The sequence below is a fragment of the Panthera leo genome, chromosome E1 (genome assembly GCF_018350215.1).
Source record: "Panthera leo isolate Ple1 chromosome E1, P.leo_Ple1_pat1.1, whole genome shotgun sequence".
Classification (NCBI taxonomy): domain Eukaryota; kingdom Metazoa; phylum Chordata; class Mammalia; order Carnivora; family Felidae; genus Panthera; species Panthera leo.
In genome coordinates this window covers 39,297,305-39,308,147 of record NC_056692.1, presented here as the reverse complement: position 1 = coordinate 39,308,147, position 10,843 = coordinate 39,297,305, and the positions used below count along the sequence as shown (strand labels likewise).

At 39.5% G+C, this 10,843-nt stretch overlaps 1 protein-coding gene across 1 annotated transcript; it reads left to right on the top strand.

Annotated features, from left to right (window-relative positions):
- On the top strand, window positions 1–5,140 carry LOC122206550 (keratin, type I cytoskeletal 27). The gene is made up of 8 exons (XM_042915852.1): window positions 1–719; window positions 1,433–1,515; window positions 1,881–2,037; window positions 2,317–2,478; window positions 2,564–2,689; window positions 4,054–4,271; window positions 4,702–4,751; window positions 4,867–5,140. Exons 1-8 carry the CDS (start codon window positions 306–308, stop codon window positions 5,007–5,009), a joined length of 1,353 nt encoding a protein of 450 aa, XP_042771786.1. The 5' UTR covers window positions 1–305; the 3' UTR covers window positions 5,010–5,140.
- Window positions 5,141–10,843: the final 5,703 nt, after the last annotated feature.

Here is a 10,843-nt window from a genome sequence, read left to right as displayed (position 1 = left end):
AATGCATCACTATAATAATCTTGATAATACTCCTCCCTGTCCTATTTTGGAGATAACAAATAACCCCAAGGTAACTATCCACCTACAGAAATGGACACAGTAGGGTAAAGGCGTTCATTAAAAAAAAAAAAATCACCCAATTATGAATAATTCAGGATGAGCTGGCAAACACCATTTTGCTATGAGTAGCAAAGTTCATCAAGAAACACCCTGATAATGCGTATATAAAGACAAGCTCAACTGTTTGAGCAGAACATTTGCCATCGAAGCTTCACCCCAGGAACAAGCTCTCCAGCCTGGACATCATGTCTGTGCGCTTTTCTTCTGCATCCAGACGGCTTGGCTCTAGCGGGGGAGTGGGCTTTGGGGCTGGAAATGCATGTGGTGTGCCAGGCATTGGAAGTGGCTTCTCTTGCGCTTTTGGGGGCAGCTCACCTGCAGGAGGCTATGGCGGAGGGCTCGGAGCGGGGACGGCCTCTTGTACTGCCTTCATGGGGAACGAACACGGCCTCCTGTCGGGCAACGAGAAGGTGACCATGCAGAACCTCAACGACCGGCTGGCCTCCTACCTGGAGAATGTGCGCGCCCTGGAGGAGGCCAACGCCGACCTGGAGCAGAAGATCAAGGGCTGGTATGAGAAATTTGGGCCTGGTTCCTGCCGTGGTCTTGATCATGATTACAGCAGATACTTCCCAATAATTGATGACCTCAGGAACCAGGTAAGAAACACAATGTTGTGAGGGTTAGTTAATACCCCAGAGAGTATTTAGCCACACGAGCACCCACAAACGTGTATGCTGTTACACACAGCAGGGCTTTGCTCTCAGCTTCTAATTTTCAGAAGTTCATTATTAATATTAAAAATAATTTATTAAAATATTTGTTAATGTTTATTTTTGAGAGAGAGAGAGAGAGTCACAGTGTGAGCAGGAGAGGGGCAGAAAGAGAGGGTGACACAGAATCTGAACCAGGCTCCAGGCTCTGAGCTGTCAGCACAGAGCCCAGCACAGGGCTTGAATCAGGAGCCATGAGATTATGACCTGAACTGAAGTTGGAAGTCCAACCGACTGAGCCACCCAGGCACCCCAATATTAAAAATAACTTATATTAAAATTCTAATCTTCGAACATGGCTCACCCATACCTGGTATGAGGTATGCACGTTTATGCTTTTTGTGATATGAAAATATCAAAAACTGCCCAATGTTTCCTGCTATTTATTTATAAGTTTTTCCATAGAAAGGATTTTTTTTAACAGGTGGGGTGAAGTGGTAAAAGAGGCCAGACTTACTTTCCCGTTTCCAAAAGAATCATCTTATTATTAGAGACAGAATGTCAGAAAGATTACTATAATTTCATAGGTGACTTTATTTCAAGGGAATGTGACATTTTTAGATTATTTCCTCACTCTTAACTAACTCTCCATTTATCAGATAATTTCTGTAACTACCAGTAATGCCAATATTATCCTGCAAAACGATAACGCAAGACTAACGGCTGATGACTTCAGGCTAAAGTAAGTAAAGCTGAAGAGAAACCAAAGAAGGTTATCTCAACATTCCCCCCACCCCTTTAATTTAGGCTATTGGAGGTCACCTAACTTGTTTGATTTTGCTTCTTTGTTTTAAACCAAATGCGTATAAGAATGACCAGCTGAATGGGAAATTTAGGAACTTACACAAATGAATGTTAAGATCATATGAAAGATTTTCGAGTGTTCCTATTCTCTTGCTTCAAAGAAATTTGTTCATTGCATTATGGGCAGTCTAACGGAAATTTTGAGTAGATTTTAACAGTTCGACCTCAAAGCACGGTTGGAGTTTTATGATGACCTAAAAAGTGATGGGACTAAGGTAATGCAGGTGTCTACTATTTCCTAAGGTTTGAAAACGAACAGGCCCTTCACCAGAGCGTTGACGCGGACGTCAGCGGTTTGCGCAGGGTCCTGGATGAGCTGACTCTGTGCAGAACGGACCTAGAGATCCAGCTGGAAACTCTGAGCGAGGAGCTGGCTTACCTCAAGAAGAATCACGAGGAGGTAGGTGCTCCGTCTCCCCCGATTCCACAATCCGCCTCGCTCCCAAAATTGAAAAATACATGTCAGATGACGAATCTGATGTCTGACGTCAATATTCCAAAAGGAATTTGTCGATTTCTCCCTATGGTTTAGACTGTTTGAAATGTTCCTATCCATCCGCCCCCAAAGAAACAAACTTTTTTAAACAAAGCAAAACAAAACACTTCTAATCTTCTGCATCCTGGCTTCTCTAGTTCCTTTGAAAATACTCAGCTCCTAACATGGTTACCTTTCTTTTAGGAAATGAAGGCCCTGCAGTGCGCGGCAGGCGGGAACGTGAACGTGGAGATGAACGCGGCGCCCGGGGTGGACCTCACGGTCCTGCTGAACAACATGCGGGCCGAGTACGAAGACCTCGCCGAGCAGAACCGCAGGGACGCGGAGGCCTGGTTCAACGAGAAGGTGAAACCCCGTGGGGGCGCGCTTACCAGGCCCTGAGCGCTGATGCAAGGCAAGCTGTACCCTAACATGCTCCCCAACCTTGCAGAGCGCTTCGCTGCAGCAGCAGATCTCCGACGATGCTGGTGCCACCACCTCAGCTCGGAATGAGCTTACGGAAATGAAACGTACTCTTCAGACTCTGGAGATTGAACTTCAGTCCCTCTTAGCAATGGTCAGTAAAAAGTACAAAAAAGATTTGTTTCAGAAATTGAGGTAAAAATCAGAAGAGTGCTTCTTCTACGTGATATTACTTAGTTTTGTTTTTATCCGTTAATGACCGTGCTTTGAAATAAGACACCTTTGCATTTTGCCCAGCAGAACCCCTCTTTGCCTGGAAAGTATACCTAGATGCTCATAATTATGAAACATTAGAAATTAGCAAGTACAATTCTTTTGAGGTGCCCGTAAAAGAAAAGCGTTTTTACACTGAGTCTTCCCTCCTAAGGCAAAAGATCAAAAAGCATTCTCCATGGAGTGCAAAAATACCTTTTCACCTCTCCTAGCTTCCTCATCTAGCATTCCTTTGGAACACTTAATTAAGAGTACTTACAAGTTCCATCTTAGGTGGCATAAACAAGAAGCAAAGCAGAGGCGGGAAGGTTGCCTATAAAGCTAAACAGTCATGATAATAATAGTAACCTTTTCATTAAGGCCCAGCACTTTCCCCCACAGGAATCCACAATAACCCTAGGGCTTGGGCAGGGCAGACTTTATAATTCATGTCATTATTTCCAAAAGAACAATCTAAGATTCAAAGAGTCTCCCCAGAGTCCCCCAGTTGAATATGAAGGAACCAGAACTTTCTCTCCAGATTTCCTAGCTCCCACCTCTATACTTTTTCCACTATGGCAAGTAAACAAACCTTTAGAGTTGATCCACAAAGGAGGGTATGAATGTATGTGAAATTGGGACTTTGCAAAAAATTCTTGCAGAAGAAAGAGTAAGACACTCTTATCTTCATCCCATGTAAAACTATAGCAGGCATCCCTCTTTAGGAGAGACCCTATATAAACCCATTTGGATTCACAAGCTGATGAGTCAAACCATTCAAAGACTGACTTAAAAGGTCATTCTTTCCTTTGGGTCATTTTACTTCTGGAAAGTTTATGCATTTCACTAGGGGATTGTCTTTTAATAGAAGAGCTAATCTCCATGAGAGGAAGCTGTTACATGATTAGAAACAAGGCAGCTAATTGTCTGAGAACTTTTTTCCTGGGGAATGTGGCAAATTGTGCCAGACTCCACAAGCATAGGCTATATTGGTGGGGTAGAGGGATCTTTACACTGTGCCCTATGAAGAAACAAGTTCATCTTTGCTAACACTCCTGGACATGAGTGACATTCACCACCAACTGTGTCATTGTCAAACACAACAACAGTATGACGATTAATATTGAACAAGGGGGACTCTTTGGGGTAAATATGGTCATTTGCATTATGTAAGGATAACTCTTTTAAATGTCTCTTAAGTGCTCTGCCTGATTCTAAAACAACATTGTGACATTTTCTACTGAACTGTGTCTTACTGATCCTCAGAAACAGTCCCTGGAGTGCTCCCTGACCGAGACCGAAGGGAACTACTGCACGCAGCTCGCCCAGATCCAGGCTCAGATCGGGGCCCTGGAAGAACAGCTGCACCAGGTCCGAACCGAGACGGAGGGCCAGAAACTGGAGTACGAGCAGCTGCTCGACATCAAGGTCCACCTAGAAAAGGAAATTGAGACCTACTGCCGCCTGATAGATGGAGAGGATGGGTAAGTACCACTTCCAGTGAGAAAACATTTTGTCTTAAGGTTATTGATTTTTTTTTTGAAATCAGGGATAAAGTATTTATGACCCATGTCATGTGTACATAAACTCCTTCTAGTGTTATTTAGAATCCAGATATCTCCCATCTTTTTTTTAAAGTTTATTTATTTTTGAGAGAGGAAGGCAGAGAGAGAGCACAAGCAGGGAAGGGTCAGAGAGAGAATTCAAGCACACTCTACACTGCCAGTGTGGAGCCCCATGAAGGGCTCAAACTCATGAACACTGAAATCATGACCTGAGCCGAAATCAAGAATCACACTTAACAGACTGAGCCCCCCAGGCGTCCCCAGAGATCTCCCATCTTAAATCCTTGTTTTACAATTTCCTCAGCAAAACAGAGTGAAATAATTAATGCAAGCTCTCTTATTTTTACAGCTCTTGTATTAAATCAAAAGGCTATGGAGGACCAGGAAATCAAAGAAAAGGTAAACAAAAGCTGTGTTAAGCATCCGGTATTTACTTGTATGTTTCAAATTATGAGTTAATTATTTCCCCTTTATGAATTTGATAAATTCTAACAATTCTTATGTGTCATTTTAGACTCATCTAAAACCACCATGGTTAAAACGATTGTTGAAGAAATAGATCCTCGTGGCAAAGTTCTCTCATCCAGAGTTCACACTGTGGAAGAGAAATCCACCAAAGCCAACAACATGAAGAGTGAACAGAGGGTGCCTTCCTGAACCCCCAAAGAAGAGCCCCTAAATTAAAATACCAACCTGAAGCTAGGTTCCTAAGTGAAAGCCCTCTTATTTTTCTGCTTTTCTTCCAGTGACTTAAGAACCTATTTTTAGAATTGTAGCATTTCTTTGGATTTCTCTCTGGTGGTGTTTCAATAAAAACTCTTCTTGTTGCAAGACATCTTCACTGGTTGTGGCCAATCTTTGCATTTTAAACATACCCCAGATGGGAGCTGAATCTTATTTTTAATTTCTTCTGTTTAATTCAGTGGCCTTCACAAGTTAGGAGTAAGTTTAACAGGCAAACTGGTTGGAGTCTTTTTCACATCTCTGTAAAATTTTAAATCTTTCCCCTTCCATCTATAAACACTTGTTATGCACACTTGCTAAGTGCTGGCAATGAGAATAAAAGTGTATAAAATCTAATCCCTGAGTGCAACTTGCTCATAGAGTGGAAATAAGAAATTGAAGAGCCAAATACATCCTTAAAATAACAACAACAACAAACTGTAAATGGTGATATTTGAAGGTAGAGTGGAAAAGAGAGAGATGTAGGAACTAGACAGGGCAAGAGTGGAATTCTGCAACACAGTGTTTGGCCACAAAACACGTCTTAACAAACTGAAGAAGACTGAAACTGTATCAGGTGTCTTTTCTGGCCACAGAGTATGAAACTAGAAATCAATAACAGAAGGACAATTGGAAAATTCAGAAATATTTAGAAACTAACTAAGACATTTCTGAACAACCAGTGGGTTAAAGAAGAAATTGAAAGGAAAATTTAAAAAAAAATCTTGAGACAAATGGATATGAAAATATAATATACCAAAACCTTTGGGATGCAGCAGAAGTAGTACTTAGAGGGAACTTTCTGGGATAACCACCCATATCAAGAAAGAAGAAAGTTCACAAATAAACAATCTAACTTTACACATCAAAGAACTAGAAAAAGAAGGAGAAATTAAGCCTAAAGTTAGCAGAAGGAAGGAAATAATAAAAATTAGAACAGAAATAAATGAAATGGAGACTAGAAAAGAAACAGATAAGATCAAGAAGACTGAGAGTTGGTTTTCTGAAAAAATAAAACGGACAAATCTTTACTAGACCAACCAGAGAGAGAGAGAGAGAGAAACTGAGAAGGAGAAAACACTTCCAAACTCACTTTACAAAAGGCCAGCATTACTCTTATACCAAAACCAGACAAAGATGCTACAAGAAAAGAAAATTATAGGCCAATATCCCTGATGAACTTAGATGCAAAAATCTTCAACAAAATTCTAGCAAAACAAATCCGACAGCACATTAAAAGAATCATACACCATGATCAAATGGGATTTATCCCTGGGATGCAAGAATGGTTCAGCATAAACAAACTAATGAATGTGATACACCACATTAACAGAAGGAAGGGTAAAAATCATGTGATCATCTCAAAAGATACAGAAAAAGAATTTGACAAAACTCAACACCTTTTCGTGATAAAAATGCTCAACAAATTAGGTACAGAAGGAATGTAAGTCAACATAATAAAAAGGCCATATTTGACAATACCACAGGTAATAACATAGTCAATGGTAAAAATAAACTGAAAGCTTCTCCTCCATGTCAGGAATAAAACAATAATATTCATTCTTGCCACTTTTATTCAATACTGGAATTCCTAGCCAGAGCAATTAGGCAAGAAAAAGAAATAAAAGGTACCTAAATTGGAAGAGAAGAAGTAAAATTGTCTCTGTTTGCAGATGACATGCTCTTATGTATAGAAAACCCTAAAGACTTCACCAAAAAACTGTTATAACTAACGAATAAATTCAGCAAAGTGGCAGGATACAAAATCAACATAAAAAATCAGTTACATTTTTATACACTTAATAAATTTTTCAAAAAAGAAAATTAAGGGGTGCCTGGGTGGCTCAGTCGGTTGAGTGTCCAACTTCAGCTCAGGCCATGATCTCACAGTTCATGAGTTCGAGCCCCGCATCGGGCTCTGTGCTGACAGCTCAGAGCCTGGAGCCTGCTTCAGATTCTGTGTCTCCCTCTCTCTGCCCCTTCCCTGCTCATGCTCTGTCTCTCTCTGCGTCTCAAAAATGAATAAAACTTAAAAAAAAAAAAAAAGAAAATTAAGAAGACAATTCCATTTATAGTAGCATCAAAAAGAATAAAATACTTGGAAAAAAACTTAACTCTGGAGATGAGAGACTTATACACAGAAAACTACAAAACATTGATTAAAGAAATTAAAGCACCCACAAATAATTGAAAGACATCCCATGCTCATGAACTGGAAGAATTAATAATGTTTAAATGGCCATACTACCAAAGCAATCTACAGATTTAATGCAATCCCTATCAAAATCCCAATGGCATTTTTTATCATAAACAGAAAAAGCAATCCTAAAATTCATATAGATACACAAAAGAACCTTAATAGCTAAAGCAATTTTGAGAGAAGACAAATCACACTTCCTGATTTCAAAATATATTACAAAGCTACAATAAATAAAACAGTATGGCAGACATAAAAATGTGGAGAAATTAGAATCCTTAAGCACTATTCATAGGAATGCAAACTGGCATAGCCACTATGGAAAACAGTATGACATTTTCTCAAAAAGTTAAAAATAGAATTACCATACGATCCAACAATTCCACTTCTGGGTAAATACCCAAAAGAATTGATTGCAGGATCTTGAAGAGATATTTGTACATCCATGTTAAGAGCAGCATCATTCATAATAACTAAAAATGTAGAAGCAACCCAAGTAACCATCAATGATGAATGAATAAGCAAAATGTGGTATAAACATACAATGGAATATATTCAGCCTTTGAAAGGAAGGCAGTCCTGACACATGCTTCTATATGGATGAAATTTGGAAGTCTTTATGTTAAGTAAAATAATTCAGTCACAAAAAGACAAACACTGTATGATTCCACTTATATAAGGTACTAGAGTAGTGGAATTCATAGGGAGAAAAAATAGAATGGTGATTGCTAGGGGCTGGGGGAGAAGAGAATGGGGAGTTATTGTTTAATGGGTATATTTAAGTTTTACAAAATGAAAACAGTTATAAAGATGGATGGTGGTTGCACAATATTATGAATGTATTCAATACCACTGAATTGTATGCTTAAAAATGGGTAAGGTGATAATTTTATGTTCTGTGTATTTTACCACAATAAAGAGAGTAGAGATCCCAGAAATATATCCACATATATATGGTCAACTTATCTTTGACAAAGGGGACAAGGATACATAATGGGGAAAGGGTAGACTCTTCAACAAATGGTGTTGGGGGGCGCCTGGGTGGCTCAGTCGCTTAAGTGTCCAACTCTTTGTTTCGGTTCAGGTCATGATCTCACGACCTGAGAGTTTGAGTTTAAGCCCCGCATCAGGCTCCGTGCTGGCAGTGCGAAGCCTGCTTAGGATTCTCTGTCTCCCTCTCTCTCTGCTCCTCCCCTACTCATGCTGTTTCTGTCTCTCTCAAAAATAAAATAAAGCTTTAAAAACACGTTTAAAAAAATGGTGTTGGGAAAACTGAATATCACATGTAAAAAGAGGCCCATGTGAAAGTGGCCCCTATCACATACTATACACAAAAATCAACTCAGAATGGATTAAAGACCTGAAAATAAGACCTAAAACAAAGTCCTCAAACAAAACATAGGAGACGAGATTGGGCGTGTTCACGGTGATATGGCCATAGACATAGGAGAAAGTTCCTTGACATTGGTCTTGGAAATGATTTCTTAAAAGTGACACCAAAATAAAAGGTAACAAAACCAAAGTATATGCAGGACTTTTTTACATAACTTCCAGGAAAGAATCAGTAATAGTGATACCCAGCACTTTAAACTCTATTCTAAGCCTTATTTTATTCTCAAAACAACCCTATAAGATAGGTACTGTTAATTATGCTCTTTTTATACATAAGGAAACTAAGGCAGAGAGTGACTGGCTTTCTCAAGGTCACACAGCTAATAACTGGAATTGCTGGAATGCTAATCCAAGCAGTCTGGCTCAGAGTCTGTGTGCTTCACTCTAACATAATACCGTAGTATTGAGAACCTCAGGATTCCACAAGGAATCCTTCCTTCTACTGAGGGAAGGGAGGAAAAATCTAAATGCATTCTAACTCCAAACAGACAAAGATTAAGCCGTCATCAGAGTCCTTTACAAGGAGGTAAGGGACCCTGCAGAGTGGCTTCAGATAGTGTCTGATCTCATTCCTCAGGTCCAATGTTCACCTCAGAGCAGAGTGGGACTATCAAAACCAGGGAAGCCATTCTGGGGGAAGAATTAACACACCAGAATCTGATTCTTCGGATACCTGGGTGGCACAGTAGGGTTGAGCATCGGACTCTTAATTTCGGCTCAGGTAATGATCCCAGGGTCATCGTGGGATCAAGCCCCACGTTGGGAGTTGGACTCTGTGCTGTGCATGGAGCCTGATTGTGGTTCTCTCTCTCTCTCTCTCTCTCTGCCCCTCCCCCACTTTCTCTCCCTCTAAAAAATAGAAAATTTAAAAAATTTTAAAAAGAAACTGATTCTCCAAAAAACTATTATCACTATAAAACAAACATCATTCATGTTCGAGAAAAATACTGTTCCAACTTGGATAACAGAAATGTAGAATGTAAATTTTGAACAACATCAAAAGATATTGAAGCATGTTTGAAACTAAACACTAAATTTATCAGGGGCAAAATTAGCATAGGATCATTAGAGTAAGATAATGTGATGAACGTCTTTATCTTGAGGTAAGCAGACATCTATGCTGCATAACTTAAAGTTTAATTTAATGCAATTATTTTCGAGTACCTAGAATATGCACATTATATAATGAATGTTCTAAGGCCTAACAGAATCTCAAGAAAGGGTAATGGTATGTGTTTCTTGCCATGAATACAATAACACTCTTGAGGAAGAAATGTATGGATAGAAATGGCCTAGAGAATTTGTTAAGTCTACCCCCCACTTCTGGAAAGGACTAAAGCATACCTAAACTTTTGTAGCAAGTATTCGTGTAGAGGAAATCTATGATTAAGAAAAGTCAAGGGGTGCCTGGGTAGCTCAGTCGGTTAAACATCCAACTTCAGCTCAGGTCATGATCTCACGGTTTGTGGGTTCGAGCCCCATGTCGGGCTCTGTGCTGACAGCTCAGAGCCTGGAGCCTGCTTCGGATTCTGTGTCTTCCTCTCTTTCTGCCCCTTCCCTGCTCATGCTCTGTCTCTCTCTCTCTCTCTCTCTCAAAAATGAATAAACATTAAAAAAAAAAAAAAGTAAGTCAAGAGATTTTCCCTGATGAGCAAACAGATGACAGTGTTTTCAGGAGTTAAGCATCATACATTCCAGTCCTGCTTTGTGATCTGTGTTGGCACTTAGCTTCACAGCCAACTCATCCCCAAAATGGTTCTAATAATATATGCCTAACTTGTTCTACAAAAGATTACAAGTTAATTCGTATTTATAAGATATCTAGAGATAAGTAGATTATGTTAATAATACTTTGTGGCCTCACAATACCTCTTATCCAAGACACTAAAGACTTATAAACTATTACACTGACCCCATACTCTGTTTCTCTTGTTTTATTCATGGGACATTTGGGCAAAAGATTAAAATGGTTACCAGGTCACAAAAAAATCAAAAACAAGTCTCTGAATACCAGCTGCACCTCCTATCACACATTGTTCTAAACCTGTAGCAATGGGCTGAGTTACAGTTTTATATTATCTTAAAATATTTTGGTCAAAAAAATCCATGTGTTGTGGCCTGCCAGATATTCTGTATCTTTCAGGAGCAATAATCTTGGGTGTTTTTCAAAGTATCTGAT

Excerpts from the sequence above, each read along its gene's own strand:
- LOC122206550 (XM_042915852.1), top strand. The coding sequence starts at position 306 with ATGTCTGTGCGCTTTTCTTCTGCATCCAGACGGCTTGGCTCTAGCGGG. Across the intron at positions 2,038-2,316 it reads TCAAGAAGAATCACGAGGAG|GAAATGAAGGCCCTGCAGTG; the intron begins GTAGGTGCTCCG and ends CCTTTCTTTTAG. Across the intron at positions 4,752-4,866 it reads ACCAGGAAATCAAAGAAAAG|ACTCATCTAAAACCACCATG; the intron begins GTAAACAAAAGC and ends GTGTCATTTTAG.